Genomic DNA, 20977 nt, shown 5'->3' with positions numbered 1-20977 from the left:
AAGCAGTGCAATACACGTAGCAAACGCTCACCGAAGGAGCAGTATTTACTCCTCTTGCCCAGCTACACGCTTTAGTTTGAACACTGACCACCATTTCTGAACCAGAACAGTGCAGAGCTCTGCAACTAATAAAATTCACCTCATCTTGCCCCTAGCAGCCTCCTGTTACTTCTCAGAGTATCCAATAGATGAAAACTGTCTGGATAACGCAGTGATAGCCAATTACAAGCAATGCACTTTCCACTGCCTGATGCTAAAATTAGCTCTTTTTTTTTTTTTTTTTTTTTTTTTTAAATTTCTGAAATAAATTTCTCTGCCAAATAAATCATCGTCTGGGATACTGCTTCCCAGTTCGTAGCCAGCCACAGACAATATGCTTTTAGCAGAACACCTACTCAAAGAAAAAACCACATTCTGCACACCGAGATGCAAACAGGAGAGCAGATCGTGCTATATTCGTGGAGCATCACTCTTGGAAATGAAAGGCAGGAGTTATCTTCACATTTTTGGCAGCACTTATTCTGAGGTCAAGGTCAAAGCAGATATTCTAGTGTCCATATGGCTAATATTTCATGCCAAGACAAGTTGCTGCCACAGAACAAATACAAAGAGGAAAGGATGACGATTTATTTTGGATTTGGTGTGTGGAGATAATGTTTCAGGAAACTTCAGGCCTGCTGTTCTAAGCACATAAGATAAAGTGCATTGGCAGATCTTATGAGATACTAGATTATAATGATTGTAATGCCTGCTAAAAATTTTGGATGTTCTTTGTGTAACTACTTTCTCTCACACCTCATGCACAGAAAAACATCTCAAACGGGTCAATGTTTTTCTCCAGGATACTCCTTGAGGAATAAGAAAGTTGTCAGCGTTTCTGCATATTGTGCCCTGGGGTTAGAAACCCTGATCTCTGGCTAAAAACCTACCTAATATCCATCTCCACTTCTTGGAATACTGATAAATCAGAAGCTTGCTGCTGTAAAGATTTATAATCTCTCTGGGGCAGTCTGGTGTGGTAGCAGGTCACCACATATCAGGCATGAGAAGCCAAATGCATTTAGCTAGTACCTTTAGGTGGCTTGTAAAGTATGAATAATTATTCAGAGAAAATACTACATCAGAAGTAATTTATCTGACAATAAACAATAGCCCCCATGACACTGGGCTGTCTCACACTGTGGCCATTGGGTTTTGCTCATCTCCTGGATTCCCTTTAACAGCCTCTACAGAGGCCATGGTGGCCCCATAAACTACGGCTTCTTCGGACTTTTTTTTTACTGTTTGAATGGACCACAGTAACTCCTTCAGTGACAACTAGAGCTAATGTGTGCCCCCAACTGCTGAAAAAGTATTCAGCTTAGCAGACCATTGTAAAAATAGCCAGTGCTGTGTATTTAGGGAGAAACATCTATATAATAAGGACTAACGAAACATAACTCTCTGGGCAACTAATAAGGACTTCTCTATGGGCTTTGCTGGCCCTTTTAAGTAGAATTAATTGGCTCCATAACCGATCAGCAGCCAACTGGAAAGCAAAAGTAAAGCTGGAATCGTTATTTTCAGATGCTCTGCATCATCACCTAAGCATGCCCTGGCTGGATTTGCGGTGCGACTTGATTGCCCAGAGCTCCCGCTTACTTTTCTATCACTTGAGGATACGCAATCTCTTACAAAGTAGGACTCTTCTTGAGGTCCCTGATAGCAGACTGCCCTGTTTGGCAACTTTGGCTTAAGCCTAGGAAAATGATAATTCTGAATTTCTCCACTAAGGCGCAGGAGGCATTTGTCACAGAAATGGACTTAATCAACCCCTTCAAATTTCTTCCCTCCCCAACCTCTGTCTCTGCTTCACGAATGCACCCACACCGAGAAAAGGGCTGCGGTGGCTATGACACCAATTGTCCCCCAGTGCCTCAGCTTACCCTCAAGTCAGACTACCACTGAAAGGAAACCTTCTGGTTTCTATCAAGTTGTCACAGCCAAAGTTTTGATATCCCAGGTGAGATGGTACATAGCAGATGCTCTCGGTCAGTCCAAAGCACGGTGCTGCAGCTCTCTGCCAAAATCCTTCAGTTTTGGCTGCTTAAGACTCTTAGGACTGATCTTGGAGCATGAGCCCTTTGGGGTAGGGACTGGCAGTCCTGATTATCTGCTGGCATAATGGTAATACAGACTGATGTAAGCACATTAGAGCAAATAATAATAATGAATTATATTTTCAAAGGTCAGTTCACACCATTAAGTTTTTTCATAAGGGGCCATTTCTAAGCTATAGAGGCTCATGCTCAGAAGGGGTCAAACTGGTTTGGCTTTTAAATGCTCTGTGTCAAATCCCCACTTTTGGAGCCTGATTTTATGACTACATTAAAACCATTAAACCCTAATGAGAAGGCTGACTGACCTGACATCTCAGTGGTGTGAACCATGCCATCCTATGGTCTTGCATAGTGCACCAAGAAAGGAATATTAAGTACAAAATGAATTAACTCCAGGATGAAGCACAGCAGAGTCCTAGCCCCTGCTAGGAGCCAGTGTCCTGGCACAGGACAACATTAAAAGCCTTCCTTTAGGAGTTAATACCACCTGGTGCTGCACGGGACACCTCACGAGCACTTTGGGAACAGCCTTTCGCATGACATGGCAGAGCAGGCATGCGGCTGTCGAGTCAGCTCACGCGTTCAGCCTCCCCGGGGCACCCCCTTTAAACAACACAAACTTACATAACTTCTGATCTAAAGCCTGTGGAAAGGTTCCCAACGACTTTATTGCGCTTTGGACCAAGCCCTAATTGCCAGAGATACAGTGGAAACTTTTGAGCTGCACCTTCGTATTTTTTACAGCAAATTAATATGCACCATGAAACTCAGTCTGGTGTTTGACCCCTTCTGGCCTCTGCTACCTCGGACCTTGCAGCAAGACAAACGGAGCCACCCCGAGCAGCACCTGACAAATATTTTTGCTCTAGGAGGTCAGGAAGAGCTTTTTGTGCAGAGACCTACTGCTGGACTCATTATTTCAGACTGCTGTGGGCAAGGGAAGCAAGGGGAGCCATCCTACAAAGGAACTATTATCTACAGACCCAGGGCTTGGGTACGGGATGCTGAAGCCTCTCTGTGCCTCTAACAGTTTTGACTCACTAATAGTGAGAGAAGGTTGTGCAAAACCTGTTCAAAGCACCAGCAATGTTATCGTCATAACGAAAGCTTTCTTGACGACACTATTAACTTCTGATGTCCCTCAGCACACCTAAAACATTACAGGGAGCAAAATGAATCTTTAATAGATGGAAACTGCAGAAAGTGTATATTGTTATTTTTGTTATGGTCATTTCTTTGTAATCTGTCAAAGCAATATGATTTTCACTCACAATAAAGCAGCCTTTGTACAAACAAAGAGTTAAGCAAATTTCATCTTCATGACTGGTGGCAGAACGGAGGGAAGAAAAAGTAGGTTACTCTGCACAGAGAATTTATCTTCCCTGGCTGTTTATCAGTGGCTATCATTCCAGAACTCCCAGATACTAACTTACAAGTTATTGTCTGTTTTCCCTTGTAAGTATTAGACAGGATGATCAACCCCAACTTCAATACACAAGGTATTTGTTAAAATGCAGGGAATGAGACACACAGAGTAACAGCTCTATTTGCAGTAACATAAATCAGCATCAGCAGAAGCTCTGGAAATCACATGTACAAATACAAATTAAGCAGTACTCGCTGACACTCCCTGTGCAACAACAAGTAATGGTAGCTACAGTTTTCATGAGGCAAGATGTCCTGCTCCTCTAACAATATTAAAACATTGCAGAATACTATTACTGCCTCTAAGATGCACCTCCATCACAGACTTTGAGAGAGTGAGCCTGTAAATCAAAATTAATTTCTGGTCCTCCAGGGAGTTAAACAATGGGTGATACAAATAGGACAGTGTCGTGCAGTCACAGAGCAGGCAGCTCAATTCATTCTCACACTGCACTAGAGACTCACAGCTACTATGGGAATAGGTGCTTTAGAAATGCTTCAGATCCCCTATTCAGCTAAATATATACAGACATCCGAGCTGTTGAACCTTGTGAAAAGGCTTACTGACAATCCAGGACAACAGTGATTACTGAGAGGAGGGTAATAAAAAGAAAGAGCCTGACTCTAGCTGCTTGTTCAAGGTAATCACTTACCTGAAAATATCATTTGGACTTGTCAGCAGACATCCTCACCTGCTCACATCACACACATTTGGAAGCTTCATCCCTCAGCAGAAAAAGGAAAAATACATCTTCCCCCTAATGAGGCAGCTGCACGCAGGAGTTGCTGTTATTGTTGGAACTGGTTTGGAGGAATGAGGACTGAGCCAGCCCAGGCAGGCGTGTCTTGCAGGGCTGTGCAGCGAGAGGGCTCGCTCCTTTATGGAGTACCTTTGCAACTGCAAGGCAAGATTACTTACTGAGCTAGTCCCCCTCTCTGCCAGTAGATCGAAGGGCTGCTTGGTATTCCAGCTTGGTTTCCCATCAAGTCCAGATACAGTTTGTCTGACACGGGTCTATTCAGATGCCAGAGGATTGCTGGCAGTTCTCATTTTCTGGGAACAAAACAGCAACAAGCACCCCAGCTGCACGCCCTTGTGAGGCTGTTCAGTCCCTATTTCAAGGCAGAGTGCCCTCCCTCCAGCAGCAGCATTTAGCTTTTTGTGTGTCGATAGATTTTACAGACCTATCTCCTGCTTCTGTACCTCCACCAGACTTTCCACTTCATTCAATTATCGCTAATGATATTAATATTCCTGTCAGAGGAAAATATGGGGAATGAAATAGCATTCTTCTTTGCTCCTTCTCCTCGCCTGGCACGGTAATGCACGTTCTGTATTTTATTTCTTCACTCCTCAGTGGTGAATGGGCAATTTCTACTTTGTAACCATAAAGAAGTCCCCAGATCCTGTGATTCCTGAAGCCATAATCCCACCTCCCTTCTTAATTTCTTCTTTTTTTATTCTGTTTCTCTCTTTCTCTCTGCCACAGCTGGGTGTCTGGAAGAACACCCTGCCCGAAGAGCACAAAAATGTGCCCTGTGCAGCCAGCTACCATTCCCTCAAAAGGCACAGGGAAATGGTAGGAGAGCAACAAGTTGGGGGCTTCTTGAGAACAGTGTAGGAATCCCCCAGGAGCCAGAGAGCAATCCACACTGCCCAGTCTTTGATTCAGAGTCCCTGCTGTATCCAGGGGTGCTGCAACAGCCCGAGCAGTTCGTTATAGGGGCTCCTCACAAAGTCAATTCCTAATGTTTTGCTAGAGAGAAAAGCCAGTTCCTTCTTCTCTCTTATCATACCAACTGGGAAGATCCTCCTTCTTTCAGGCCTTGGATACAAGCATGTTGCAGCCAGACTTCTTTTCTGACCCTGTGCCCAAATCAGAAAGGAGTGATGATGTGACGATAGGTTTGAGATTCAGCAGCACTAGCAGCTATAGGGCCTCCAACAGTGACCCCAGTGCTGATTTCCTGGGACTGAAGTCCCCATCGGGAATGTTAGGCAGGTGCATGTATTATATGACAAGTATATTTTACCCATAGTTACACAAACTCTGTTTTCACAGACACGATCATTTACTGGAGAACACGGAAAGACAGAGTACAAATAATAATCTTAGATCTGCTTTGGATTTTTGTGCTCTCGTGCTGCCATTTGTAGTTCACTTTTCACCCTTACTGTTTGCAGTCTGAAGGTTCTCCTACATAAAGATATTTAGTACATCATAAAAAAAAAAAAATGGGTCCTTACAAATATCAGATTGTTTAGCAGTTTCTAGAACTCAGGGCTGATCAAGAGCTTGCTGCTGAAACAATGATTTAACACCAAGCTGCAGCTGGCGTAACAAGAGAACCATGACACGTATTTTAACCTCTGCTGCAGGATTTGCCACATCTGTAAGTAGTAACTCACCACAAATTTCTTCCCTGTGTGCTGTCATGGATGGAAACATATGGCTCAAAACTTCAGAGACCATTGTTTGGAATTTCAGATGAAAACTCTTCATAAGGACAGAGGCTCTGTGCATTCCCTTGTCCAAAACCACATGGAACAAACCAAAAATGATTCTCAAAGCACCCTAGTGTTCCTTGGTCTGACAGTTCCCCCCTCACACAAAGCTTGTCCAGCCCCAGCTTTGCAAATGCACGTCCCTTCCTTTCCAGCCTTTACTTGGCAGCAGTTTTTGTTGGCAGGATGCTGTTGCCAAGGGAGACAGAAAGGATGTGCAGCTGGCTTTTCTTTCACCTGCACTTAGTGCTGCTGATCCTATTTATATTACTGCAGAACCTCTGGCTTCTAAGAGACCTACCATCAATGTCACTGGGCCTTCTGAAGAGTCTTGACAATGACACAAATAGCTGTGGCCTCTGACGGAAAGCTTAAAATAGGATCTTGCCAAAGAGAGGATGTAGTTGGTGTCACAGATGCTGACTCAAGCAAGGGTATCCATTTCACAAGCAGCAATAAGAAGGACGAATGGAGGATTCAAAGCCACCTTAAAAAGGTTTCTGACAACTCCTCAAAACAGTAACTTCAGATATGTAAAAGTTACATGCTTAGTGCAAGGTAGCCGTGGCTCTGGCAGGCAATTCACCCCATCCACAGGCTGGCGAGTACCCTTGAGAGGCTTCTCCCTTTCCATTAGTGAAAGAGGTCACGTAGAGGAGGATTAGCTTTAGCTTGATGTCCAGCTTTCAGGTGATGAGAATTAGGTGAGACAAATCCCACCTCATGTCCCTCTATCTATTTAGATGGCATCATCGTAAAGCAAACCGAGAATTTGTTTAGTACAATAAAGGGATAAGTAAAAGCAATGTTTGAAAAGGTGAAATGTAGTCTCTGTATTGTGATACTTGTCAGGAGAGGAAATGCCACTGCTTTCGCCTTTCAGAACCAGTTTCTACCGAAAACCAAACAACAGACCCTAGGGAGCAGCACTTCACTGGCATGAAGAGTAGACTACAGCATGGCCTGGCAGCCTTTTCCATGGTAATGCGTATGGAAGCAGTTTTCTTTCCCATATTAGAGGGTTAGTGGGCAAGCACTAATTCAGCTGAAAATAGGAGCTGATGCCTCTCAAAGAAACAGCACACTACGGATCAGCTGCGCCTGACCCCTGCAAGGCAAGACGTCTGGCACCTGCTGAGCTGGGAAGCGGCGGGTAGCATGAGGAAGTAGAAGCCACTTCTTCACGCATAAGCCTTTTTCCAAAAAATCACAGCTCCTAGACTGGCTGCACTCCTTTCAAAATCCTCCCACTTGCAGTTGGACGTAACCAAGTCAGAGGCTTTTGATGCCAGCACCAGATGACACATCTTTTCCAAACCTAATTTCTTCATGACTAAGCCTCCAGCTCTGTGTAATTTACACCGACTTACCTATCAATCAAGGATGCTTATTCTAGACTCAGGATACTCCTTCATTACAGCACAGTCATTTTAGGTTTGTCTTTTCTAACGAAACATTTATAGGAACAGGTTGTCTATCCCTCTGTCTGTCTTTCCCAGTAACTTCTGATCCATGGCTGATTTAAAATATTGTAACACACTGTATGACAGCTGGCAAGGAGGCACAGCAGAGTGCCCTACTTGTGGATCCCTCCACTTCAATGATGCAGACTTTTTTTCCTCTGCTTGCAAAAGCTGTGCTTAAATTTTCCAGCTGCAGGTACAGAAATGTTGATACTGGAACCAGAAGGGATGTTACAGTTCTGCATAGGCTGACTAACTTATACAAACCCTGAAGGTATTTCACTCATTTCATTTCTTTACTGAAAGTGATTTGGATGATTTATTACTTATGCCCCCTTCACACACATTATTACCTCCAAGTGCCTGGTTATCCTTGTGCTTGATCTCCAGTGAGAGCTTGTAATAAGAAGCTTGCACTGATCTGTTATGTGAGCAGGTTACACACAATTAGAAAGTAACTATTATATTTACCTGCAGGAAAGCTTTACTCTGATTTTTTGACCATTGCCCAGTTGAAGGAAAAAGCACACTGTGCCTCAGCGTAAGTAAAAGGGAGGGGGGGGTGAGGGGGGCTTATGCAGTTGTTCACTGTGTCAGTTTATCACCTGGGCAAGTGAGAACCAAACCAGGTCAGGATCAAAGGAGTCATCATTTCCAGTATGGCTACTGGTTTGTGGGTACAAAGGGTCAGATTTGCATGGGAATAATTCTCAAGGTGGACGTGGGCTATAAAAGCCAGTGAGAGTTTCCACGTCCAGATTTTCTTGTGTGAGCACAGCCTGAGGATATAAGGTTACACATAAATCAGCCATAAAGGCCGTAACCTGCTGCTCTTATTGTCTTCTGGATTATACAGGGTTAGCAAAGCCTCTGGAGTGGATGTAAGGTTGCTAGGGAAAGAAGTGAGCTGTTACTTTTAATTTCTGTTCATCCTTCCTATAGACCAGCGACAGCTTGCTTTTGGCTTCTGGAGCAAAAGTTTGTATTGCCTCTTAGGTGTCTTGAGTTGACCCTGGCTTCGGCTATGGCTGATTTCAGTATAACCTGGATGTTATCTGAATCACTTGGGTGCTTCGTGAGCTGCTCTTCAGGGAGGTCTGATGGCCCAAGGGGTTAGTGAAGCCCCTCCACAGCCTGCAAAAAATGGAGGTGAGTTTCAGGACTCACCTCCAAAAAATGGGCGCTTGAGTTTCAGCCATGCCTGTTGCATTAGGACATACAAAGATAAAAGGGAAAGATCCGATTCCCATCTTGAAAATATCAGCTGCTCACTGCAGAGATGAAGAAAGGGGGGTTTGCTCCATTAGGTGAATTGCAAGATTGCACAGGTATTGAGATATGGATTTTTTGCCATCCTTTGATGCTGGGTATTGGCCTGGAAGGAACAATGGTCCAAGCTGGTATAGTAAATTGTATGTTCTTATAAGTAAGGTCACAGCAGTAGCTGGATGTAATTTCTGCTAATGAGAGCAGGACTCTGCCGCTTATATTTCACTCAGTGTTACTGCTCCTGAATTAGATTCAAGAGGTGGAAATATGCAATATCTATCCACAAAGAACATAAGGGTGAGATGACATGGTGATACAGCATACTTGATTAGTCAGGGGATCGGTAATTCAAGTGGAAATACATATGAAGTTAGGAAGAGGATCTGACTTTATAAAAATATGCTCTATCAACTCTGCAGTTCATTCACTTCTGCAATTCACATTTTCTGTTCAGCATGAATGCAGTTACATAACAAAGTAAAAAATTTCACCTTTCTGCATGGATGGTTTCCTTTTACATGTACATTTTCATTAAAAAAAAAAAAGAAAAAGATCCACTACCAATATGTGTGTGCTCTGGAATGTTAGTCTGAACATGTGTTGGTCTTCCCTATTCATAGGAACACATTGCATATCTGAAAGATCATTTACATTCAATGGTTTAAGTGTTTACAGAGGACTCAAGTCATTAGAGTTTCATCCTGCCTTAAACGTGACAGGCTGGCACTGTCATATGCGCTTCTTTGCACCATCAAAATAGAATCACTGTTTGGAATAACAGTAATAATAATGAGCATAACTCCTGTTGCGGGGTTATTTGCACAGTACTTTACAAGTAAGATATTTTATTTGTCTCATTTCTAGTTAAACCTGCCTCTGTTTATATTCAGGAGAGAATATACTTCACCCATTCCTGAAATGTCATCACCTCCACACTTAATTTTATTTTGGAAGGAAACTGGACTGACAACCCTAACAACTTCTGATTATTCACAGAACAGCCCTTGTGAAGAGATTAAATGTACCAGCGTTTACATGTTGCCCTGTCAGCACACAGCCCTTCAGGGATCTTTTCTTGATGTGAAAGTTAGCTCAGCCTCAGTGTTCATTCATCCCTGACTCCTGTTTCGTTAATACCAGTTATGTTGTTGGTGATATGACGTGGACGTCTTACCTCTCTCCTTCCCCCTTCAGGGACTACACTGGGAGCCTCATTTTATTCCAGTCATGCTATCATGTAGTTCCCAAAGCGCGGTACTTACTCTTCAGCTCCTGCTGATGGGAGCTGGAGCCAGCAGGCAAACCGGAGAGCGGCTGTTCTCCCACCTCTCCCCTGCACCATCTCCAGGACCACAGCGGCTGTGCGATGCTGCGCAGCGACCCGGGAGGGCTACCGAGAGCACCAAGTGCTCCGACACCTCTGCCGTTACCATAATTGTGTCCCGCGCTGAGGAAAGTCCCCGGGTGCTCATCCTAATGCTTTGCTGGGTGATGTGTCTCTAGCCCTGTGATCCGACGGCTCTGCTCTTGAAGGCTATTGATTATTTTCTGGTGGAAGCGCAGAAATGCGAGCCACGTAACAGAAACATTTGAATTTTGGTAGTTTCAGTGCCTACTTCAGTGGTAGCACCCGGCCTCGCTACACTGCCCTTAATGCACGTGACTGCCTGGGTCTCAGGGAGGGCTTGAGATGTCCTGACGCATGGGCAGGAACCTTCAAACACAGCTGTAGCTTGTTTCCTCAGAAACGCTGCAAGTGCAAACGTACCCAGTGGTGCATTTGGAAAAACAAATTCATCTTTGAAATAGCTAATAACATGTTTTTATTGCTTACACTGCTCTGATCCATGATTTCCTTGGTCTGGGCTTCATTTATTAATATACAAAACATAACCTTGAAACTAGGGCGCAGCAGAGCCAATGACAAACGAAGAACTTTCTGTTCAAGCACTGTGAATGAACTACAATCAGCCATCACATCTGTCCTCACCAAACAGATGCTGGAAGAGCTGTGTGGCAGTCAGATGTTACATTCCCGTGACATCCAATGACAAGACTGACATAAGTGTCTTGTTGTCACACTTTTGCCTTATTGCATTTTCCCTTTCCTCTCTCTCTCTCTTTTTAAGCATGCTCAGCTGCCATTGTACCTGAGCAGTAAAATTATTCCCACAGTAAAGTGCAATATCGGAAAGCAATTCTGTTTGGAGACAGAGCGCTAAGTGTGGCCTATCGGTGTTAAAGCTGCAGGAGAACATTAGTCTTTGCATTAACGTTAATACCATGTCTAAGAGAATATATTAGCAACGGCCTTAGTAAAGGTCAGGACACCGAGAGGAAGGAATACCAAGAAGCATTATATGAAGGACATAATTTTAAGATAAAGTGCTGAGTTTCATCCCCATTCAATATGAGTTGAAAGGACTGGATGAAAATAAGTAACAGAAGGCTGGCTTGGGGGAGCAATTCCAGGACCACTGATAGCAGTGTCAGGAAAAGTCCACTGGGACATATGGTGGCTTCTGCTGCACCAGTGTAAATCCAGGACAACTCCTCTGCAATTAGTAAGATATTTCAGCGTACAAATGACTCTGAGAGGAGAACACAGGAAACACTAAAGGAACCAGCAGAAGTAGAACATGGTTGGGAGCTGAAGAGCAATGACCAAATAAGAAGTAAGAAATAATCTGAAAATTAATGGCAATTAAGAACTAGAAGGAGTAGTCAAAGGAGGGGAGGAGGCTCATCTTTTGTTCTCTTCACATCTGGGGGCTGGGTGGCCCACCTGAAGCCATCGTGACAGCTCAGCACAACCGCTACTTGGGTGCTTAATTTCACCCTTTACCTGGTTGTGTTTCAGTCAAATAGGAGATTTAAATGAAACTCAAGTACTTGCATATCAAAGATGCAGAAAACAGCTGCTTGGCCCAAGATTATTGACAATCAGTAACATGTATACAGTTGCTAAAACCAAGTTATCTGGCATGGACCAAGGTCAGTGGCTGAAATGCCTGAGCTAACAAGAAACCCACCTACGGTTGTATTTTGAATCAGTCAGAATCCGACCTCTTGCTTTGGGCCCTGCCTCAGCAAGGCACTGGAGCAAAAGCCGCTTCCATCTGATGTCTGTGGCATCACACAAGTGCAAGAAGCATCACACCAGGGTGGGAGCAGGCAGGTAAAGCAGAGGGAGCAGCAAAATCAACATGTACCTCTGCTGTTACAGGCCTAAACCACAGATGATTTTTGAGGGGACATACAGCATGCAGGTCTTTATGCAGATACATTACTCTGCCATTACACTGTGCTTATTTAGCATATATTTATTCAAAAGTGTCCCTGCTGGGAGCTGCTCCTGCATGCTCATTCACTGTCAATTACATTGCCAGAAACACAGCAGCACCTACAGCAACATTTCTATTGCATTGCATTACAAGTACTTCCTTAAGATGACCTTGGGTCCGAGATATTTATCAGGAGAATAATAAAACAAAAAGAGGAAAAAATGACATGGCAAGTTTGCAACAATATGTTTGTGAAAGTGGTGTGATTGGAGCTTGCAAATTACAGGCAAACACTTTGTACTTGCTATAGCAATATAAAGTATCTCTTACTCAGAGCTCCATGTCAACTTCCGCCTCTGTCTAAATTAATGCTTCCAATTAGTCCTGTTTTATTGCGCATCCATCACAGGAGATTCACTGTTAGGGCTTTGAACAATACGAATCCATATACTGGTAATTATGAAAAAATACATTTAGCAAGACATAAATGTTTCATATTTATCAGCAGTGCTTTAGGTGCTTTACAGGGTTTTTTCTGACACATTTTTAATTTCTACAGTCAGATTAATCTTTGGGTTTAGTAACTAACTGAAGTCAAAGGCTGTGTAACTCTTCACACTGGGCTCAGGCTTGGCTACTTCATTTTTTTCAGCATGTGTCTTTGAAAAATCATCTACCTACCATGCATGTGTCCAAGGCAGTAACTGATCTTCCAAGCTACGTGGCACACACCATGTAGGGGAAAAAAATATCCAGACTAATTCCTTGAAATTACATCATATTACCTAACTTATCCAGTGCTGTTTCCAAACTTTCTCTCTTTTTATATGTAAAATCTTTGGCACATGTTAAAAATGTATGTGGAATAGCTTAGAAAGGACTGAGGAGATGGCAAAAGGGAAGAACGTACTCAAGGCACCAACCAAAATTATGGTTCCCTAGTAAGTCTGTGGTTTTAAGAGACACATAACTGTCACAATAATTATGGAACTGGGCTAAAACTTCTCAGGTTTGGAGTCAGTCCAGATGTGATATTTCCAGAAGGCAGGAGAAGGAGCAATGTAAAGCTGAGCCCTAAGCCAAAGCAGATGAAGTGTTTGTCTCTGCTCACTCACTGGGGTCTCCAGAGCAGCTGGACACAAACACCCTTTCACCTCCGGAGCAGCCACTCCTGGCAGAGCATGATTAAAAAGTTAATATGATGACAACAATTCTTACAAGTTATTTTAAAAGTGATCCCTGAAAACAGAAGAATTGCACGTATTTTTTTAAATGAAACATTATGCGGAATTGCTGGAAAGCAAAACAGCTAACACCAAGCTTTAATCTCAGCAAGAGATTTTCACCAATTCTTTATTGCCCATTCACCTATAGAGCAGCTCTGGAGGCACAGGGAGAGCACAACCTCCCTCAGCAAGACTGTTCTGACATAAGGAGGACTGTCTGTGTAGCACTGAATTATCTTAACAGCTCTGTCTTGCTGCCTAGCATAGACCTTGATGCGAGTGTGGGACAGGGACGGGGATGAAGGGGAAAGGGTGCAGCTGGAAAGCTCTGCCTCTTGGTTTCTGGAATGGCAGCAGAAGAGACGTGCCCAAGGGCAGGCTGAGTCACTTCGCGGAGAGCTGCTCTGCTTCATCCCTGCTTGAAAGGGAAATATTTTAAATCTTGCTCCCTTTGTGGCTCCAGAACAATAACCGTCTCATGAGAAAGAGAGAGCATCCCAAGCTCTGGGGCCAGGCTTCAGACACACATAGCATCAGGGTTTTCCTACTTGCTGCCATGCAGTCATATTGGGGGCTGGGAGAAAAATCACGGGGAAATCTTAGTAGGGATGAAACCAGCAGGTTGCTGTAGAAATTGTTCTTTAAAATCCTTTAAGTTTTAGTAAGATTCAGATATTTTTCTACCACAGACTAAAACCTGTCCTATGTGATTCCACAGAGGCTTTTTAACTCCAAAGGGCATTAGCTTTTTCCACAAAAGATGGAGGTAAAGAGCCAGTGAATCACAGCTCTCCAGCCACATGGATGGATGGATGGATGGGTGGATGGATGGATGGATGGATGAGGTTCATTTGGCTTTTCCTGCAGCAGGATTTGTGAGGTGAGCAGGTCCCACCTAGCCCTTTGTTTTCAATTCCTGGCCCAGGCTACACGCACACTTGACCATCCTGTAGGCACCTGAGAGCAACAGGCCAGACCCTCAGCTCATGTGATTTGTCCGTCCCTACTGAAACCCAAAAAGCACTGCCAACTCGGAGCGCTCCTGAGGCTGGCTCTGCACCTGGAAAGCTGCATGGCCAAGCACACTCTGCTTTTCACAACACACTTAAAGCCAGCAGTGCAGAGCAACCCCTCCAAAGCTCCAGCCTCATCATGGTGGCACAGTTCCTTGACAGGATCATGCCAATGTGTGCTTCTCCCTACACCGTGCTACTGAGACGGCGCTGTTGAGCTGCTAGCCTTAAACAAACATGCTGATTGCAAGGGAGAGGAGGAAAGGGAGGACAGAAGGGGAAGGGAGAAATGGAGTAATATTTTTAGATGATAGGACAAAATAACCAATTGTAATCTCTGTTAAAAAAAAAACAAAAACAAAAAACAAACAAACAAAACAAACCCAATTCATTCATTCACAGGCATGAATATGATCAAGCCTACCCTTCACAGAGTAAGAGTTGCTGATAGAAGTTATGCAAATCCACTCCTAGCAGACACTTGGTGATGTATATTTACATGTCTTTCTGTGATGTGTGTATGATTATGCTGAAGAGTGTTCTTGTCCAAAGATGAAATCTCTGGATTGACAAGCTGTCCCTTCTGTGCACCCACAGGCATAGGCATGCTATGGCAGCAGTTGTGGGGCAATAAGTCGGCATATCAGTGTTATCTCCAATTAGCATATACTTATATAGTTCATGTTTATTTGTTGTTCATCTTTTTATTGATAAACAGAGTAGAAAAAAATGCAATCTTTTGTAGTTTAGGTCTAGGCTCCTCTTCCAGTAAACACATCAAGTCTTTTATATGTTGGAAGTTGGAGAAAACTACTGACACAAGCTGCCCAAGAAAGACAGTACCATGGATCAGATGGAGCATGCTGAGGTGGTCTGAAGTGTCCACACAGCGTGGTCTCCACTGGGACAGGAGATAGAAATCCAGACTTGCAAGGCTCCTTGTTAGTCTCTGTTACAGACCCTAGGTGAAATCATCTCGTATGGAGGCATCATCTCGACATATGGCAAAATCTCCTACCACGTATGCATGGCATACAGCTTAAGATAAAATCCATTTAAAAGGATGTCTGCTCACGCAAAGCGAAGCTATAATCGCATTTGCTTAACTCTAAATATATGTCACGACAACTGAAGCTCAGCTCAGGCATTGAGTGCTCCGACTCCAATTCACAAGAGGTAAAATCACCTTGAACTGAGTGGATGAGAGCCCTGGCTGACACATCGACCTCGGCTGGACCTGGAGGCACACGGCTGTCGGACCAAGCAGAGGACTGTGTCCAGAGATGTCAGGGGATGGTTGGGCCATTTGGGGAGGCTTCTTGTGATGGTTTAGGAGTAGTAAGCTTTGATTTCATAACTGCTGTTCATCTGCAGTTTGCCTGATAAGTACGTGACAATCCAATAACAGGCAGGGGCTGGAAAAATCCACTTTCTGTAAATATGCTATGGGTTTAAGGGGTTTTAATGTGTCTGTTCCCTTTAACCATTTACAGCTTACAGTGATTTCTCTGGGGTCAAGCAGCTTATCTGAAGATGAAGGGGCAGATTTGGTGGAATTTTATGTGGAATTTATATGGAATTTCATGCAAAGATTCAGCTTGACAGAAACAACAAAATTCATCCAATGAAAAGCCCAAGTCAAAGGCTGGCTCAAACCCACTCAATAGATTTACAAGACCAATCCCACAATATTTTGATGAGATGTAATCTATACTTGTGTTCTGGGTTTCTAAAAAATGAAAGTTTGTCTCTCTCTACTGTCACCAACACGTCAAGTTGAAGTCCAAAACTGACACTTAAATAGCATCTCCCTAGAACGCTCACTCCCTGGAATGGGGAAGATATTAGAGAGACTCCTGCAGATAGCAGGCTTAGAGCATAGCTGTAAGGAAGGAAAGGAAGAAGGAAGGACAAAGGAGAAGCCCTAAGACAAGGAGTAGGGAGAAAGACAGAGGAAGGAAAAAAAGGAACAGAGAAGAACAGGAATGGAAAATGGCAGATTATGCATATTTTCTTACTGAGAAATAATAGATACAAGAAACATGTCCAGAATAAATAACATTATCTGCAAAGGTTGATTGCTATACACAGCCAAATCCTATTTCTGATCATGGTACAAACCTCCCATTGACATGGCTGAGATACTTACTCCACGCTGAATGCACATTATTTATATTTCAGCCCATGGATTGGCATCAGAGCTGGAACTGGGCCTTTCGTGCAGAATAAATCTGACATTCCTCCTTTTGACCCCTGCTTAACATTCTAGGAAAACCAAATTTCTTCATGAATATGTACAAAATGTGCCAAGACAAGTTCTGCCCTCAGACTGGCATTTCAGTGGGGCTGCACTGCTGTATTTCAGAGCAAAATTTGGCCTTTGACTCTAATTGCTCCCAAGTCTAGAAATATTGAATTGATTTTCTTCAGACATGAACTGTTTTCTCCTTCATCACCGAGATCTATAAAACAAGCTGAGTTCAAATTTCCTAGCGTCAGCTGTTCCTGAGTTATGAGGGCAGAGAAGCTGCGACCTGAACAAATAGGAATAGCTGGTTTCTCTTCACGCCCACATATCATAAAAACTGCCAGACTGATTTTGCTGAGAGTTCACGAAATATTCACCTTTAGGCTGAGGCCAAGTCTGAAAAGTACATTGCCACCCCCCGTGGAACTTTCTTGAGAAAATTAGGAACAAGTAGAAAACGAGGGTAAGCCTGGAAACGGAAACCGAATTGAACACCAAACAGCGGTTTGTTTCTACAAGAGTAATTAGAAATTCCCACGCCTCCATCATAAATTAGCTTTGTAAGAGCCTACATGCTCCTGAGCGGGACCGTGGCTTTCTTATTTCCTAGAAGAGACATTTTTGCTCTTAACATCAGATAATCATAAGCTGTTTAGGGTAATTTTAATCTGTTTCTTATGTCTGGCAGACGGGAACCCTGCCACAATGACTGTCGGGAACGTCTGCAAGACTTCACCCAGGTCCTTGCTCAGCGCCTGCTCTGGCAGCCCCGTCTTTCACGTTCAGCCTCGCAGCCCAGACCGCAGCCAGAGCTGCACAAGGAGAGCTCACACTGCTGCTCGCAGAGCCTGCCCAGGGCTTTTATCATCATCCCACGTATTTACGGCTTTCACATCGAGACACGTCGACCGGGTAAGAGGCCCCCACTGTGTTAGGCATTGCAGGGACACTGTAGTCGTCCGTCCATCCCTTCTCCAGTGAACACCTGCACCCGTGCTTGTCTTCTGCAGCTTCTATAAGGGCAAAGTAGTTTTTTAAAAATTTGAGCCACTGCAAGCAAAAGCTCCAACTCCAAATGCTCATAATGGAGGGTTCAAGGAGGAATTTGAGTTTGGTGCTTAAAAACCAACTTGTTTTGTTGCATGTAAGATACACAGACTGGCAAGAAAAGGTGTTTTAATTCTAGATGTCCCTTTTTTTGCTAAAAATTATTTGCACTTGAAAACCTTCTGACCAGCCTAACTGCATGCACATCCTTACCTAAAGGCAGTGGTTATGAAACACCGTATAACTGCCCCATTTTACATGTCATTCCCTGGGACAGAGAACCTCTAGTACAGCACGCAGCCACCGAGGACATCACGTGGGGCCACCATGTGAAAACATGTTATTACTCAGTTGTCACGCTGTCAAAAGCTGCAACCACTCACTGCTCTAGTAAGCCATGAATTTCTTGTTCTCTTCCTGATCAAGCTCTTCTGGCAAATATAGAAATACTGGTACAGAAGTGCCCATATCTAGAACACCAGAAAGAGGAGATGCCAAGATGCTGACACACTTTTTTTTTTTTTTTTTTTTTTTTGGTGATCAAGGGCAAGTTCTGTAGGCAGAAGACAGCAGTTTCTCAAGGACCCAGGTGTCTGCTCAGCCATTTCTCCTTCATGCTTCTGTGCCAAAAAGCTTCCATAGTCCTCCTGTGCCATCAGGATTTACTGTCAGGTTCAGCCTTGCCCTGGTGCTCCGATGAGGATCGGGACAAAACCCAAGCGGGATCTGTCTTTTCATGAGGCACCTGCAATGCACTGAAGTTAGAGGGGTTACCGAAGGAGAGCTGAGAGCAGATTTGGAACCCATTATCTTCTGGATGTTTTGAGAAATGAATAGTGAAACTGTTCCTCTTTAGAAATGGGTTACAGGGTATGCATTTTTATGGGGCTTTGCTTCCCAAGGTGCATGCATGCAACTCCCATTTAGCTACAGTGGCTGACGTGAGAATGCTGAGTGGTGGAGAGACCAATTAAAAGGAGGTTTACCACTCAGACTTTCAGTGAACATACAGCATTCCTATTTTAAAAAAATAGAATAATGGTATTTATAAAGCATCCGCAACTCAGCATTCAGGAAAACAGGGCGATCTGATTAGAAAAACATTCCAACGCAATAGTAGCAACAACTTAAAAAAAAAAAGCAGATACAATCTTACAATCTCTCCCAGGGATTTGGAGGAAAGGGGATGAGAAAGGTATTTTTTTTTTTTTTCTTTTATGGAAAAAATAAGATTTTTTTAAATTGGGAAATAAGATCAGATAGATTTCAGGGAGGAGCAGAAGAGACAGGCAGCCGTCGTGTTTGTGTGATATATCGCAGCAGGGATATGCAGGATTCAGTTGTACTTCATAGGAAATGAGTTACACTTAGCGGGCGGGTGACCCTTTCCAATGGGCAGGTGATTTAGTGTAGGCTCAGCCTGGCATGTGCACATGGAGTAGCATGTCCTGGCCTGGACTCAGCGGTCCTGGAATGTGCTCTTGCTGTCCATACAGCAGAAGTAAGAATACAGAAATTATGTCTGCAGCATACATAGGGAGTACTGATGAATCGCTCCAGGTTAATTTGTTTTATGGATTCGCTTCCTGAACATGTAAATGAGTCCAGAAATTATAAATACCAAACCTCAAGCGTGGCCTGTTGAGTTGATAAGTGAGTGTGAAGAGCTAAGCTTGGACATCACATGGACATTTCTGGTTTTCTTCGAAAGGAACCTCAGAGGCTGCATGCAAAGGAACATGAGGACACACAAGGAAAGTCACCCAAGCCTTGGCATCAGCCATGCTGCCCTGTGGGCCCAGGAGTTGCCAAAGGAGCCTTCTTGTGAAGCTGCAAAAGGACTGTCAGCAACTCCTGGGAGGGGACATCCAGGGTCTGTTGCGTCCCCATGGTGTTCTGGCCTCCTCCTGCCCAAAGTGGGGCAGGGCACAGCTGATCCAGCCCGCCTGTGCCCCACTCTGACACTGCAATGAATGGGGCAGAGTCTCAAATAAAGGGACTTACTACAGAATGCTGCAACCAGCTGGCTTTTTATGGATATAGTATCATATCTATGGGTCTGTCTATCTACCTGCCTACCAACCTACTACGTATACTGTTTTATATCTATCTATCTAGATATAGAAATAAACATAAACAGTATAATATATATATATATACACACCAGTATAAGACATTATGTTGTTACAATAGTTCAAACCGTTCGGTGCCAAATTTCACTGTTGCTTTGCACAGCCAGACATCCTCCAGTTAATTCAATCCATTTTGATTAAAATATTTGGTGGAGAGAGAGTACACAGCCAGCATCTTTCTGCAGCTGCCCTCACACACAGGCACGACAGCAGCCAAAGACACGAGGGCACAGTGGCATGGCAAACCAACCTCCCTCAGGTTTCTGTTCTATTTCTGTTCTGCTAAAGGGTAGGAGCCCCAGCTGACTAGCTTGCTACTGAGTGATAGCTGAGATGGAAATTAAATAGATGGAACATTTGCCTGCATGTACAGAGGGGGGCAAATAGGAAGGGAGGGGGAAACAGTTGATACATAGCAGTCACTGTAGAGCAGTAAATATTAGCATTAATTTTGCTCATCACAACTGCACATTCATTATAGGTTTCCACGTACCAAATTCATAAGTCTGTATGTGCTGAGCCAGTGGCTTGCCATAGCAAGCAGCAAATAATGAATGATGTATTACCTCTCTTATAATGGATTGGTTATTTCAACCATACTTGCCTTGATGTGATGAAATAAATGACAGCAATTTTGCTAATACATGGGTTTTTTGCTCTCCCCCTCCTTTCAAATAGGGCAGAAAGGTGTCCTTTAACATTTAAAGCCATGGAAGAACACAATATGTATGATGGTAAATGACTGTAATGTAGTATGCTATAAACTCTAAGTACTGTCTGGTTTGAAAGGAAGCTGATGTGAGGTATAAAGAAGGTATTTTACACATGATACAGGTAGTAAATCTAGAGTTTGCTGGAGGATTTAGATCCAACTGGAAATAAATCTATTGCAAATATTTTTGAAGTCTTGTATAGCTACATTAAGAAAGGACTCTGCCACTGAGCTGAAAGTGCTTCTTGTTCAGCTGATGATATTACAGCTTTGCCAGTCAAATACTGATCATATCAATCAGTTTTTTATTTCAAACTGACGATGGGAAACGTATGGCTTGAGGAGTGTATTGCATGAGCGATGTTACAACATTCTCCATTATAATACATCTGATTCAATAGCAAAGAATTGCTGGTTAATGCCATCCGTTCAATAAAGAAGAAGTTGGATGGGGCGAGTGTACCGTGGCCCTCTTCCTTCCCTATGCTCTGCTTGCCTTGTTCATGAGGCCAAGCTGTGACCAAGAAAACAGAAGAAGCTGCCAGGAGCAAAT

The 20977-nt window shown here is 43.5% G+C and overlaps 1 protein-coding gene across 4 annotated transcripts in view; it reads right to left on the bottom strand.

Annotated features, from left to right (window-relative positions):
• Positions 1–20977, bottom strand: part of TMEM108 (transmembrane protein 108) — a 171257-nt gene that overhangs the window by 13657 nt on the left and 136623 nt on the right. The window contains exon 1 of one of the 4 annotated variants that reach the window (XM_032991245.2): positions 4178–5011. The exons of 2 other annotated variants lie outside the window; for them this stretch is intronic. In XM_032991245.2, coding sequence (XP_032847136.2) covers positions 4178–4190 — 13 coding nt within the window. In that variant the 5' untranslated portion in view covers positions 4191–5011. Of the gene's footprint in view, positions 1–4177; positions 5012–20977 lie in introns of those variants that run through there. One more of the 4 variants, XM_032991246.2, reaches the window with a different exon arrangement.

The sequence above is a fragment of the Tyto alba genome, unplaced genomic scaffold, assembly GCF_018691265.1.
Source record: "Tyto alba isolate M040663 unplaced genomic scaffold, T.alba_DEE_v4.0 Super-Scaffold_46, whole genome shotgun sequence".
Classification (NCBI taxonomy): Eukaryota; Metazoa; Chordata; class Aves; order Strigiformes; family Tytonidae; genus Tyto; species Tyto alba.
Note: the sequence above shows the minus strand (reverse complement) of the source record. Positions and strands in the feature narration are given on the sequence as shown.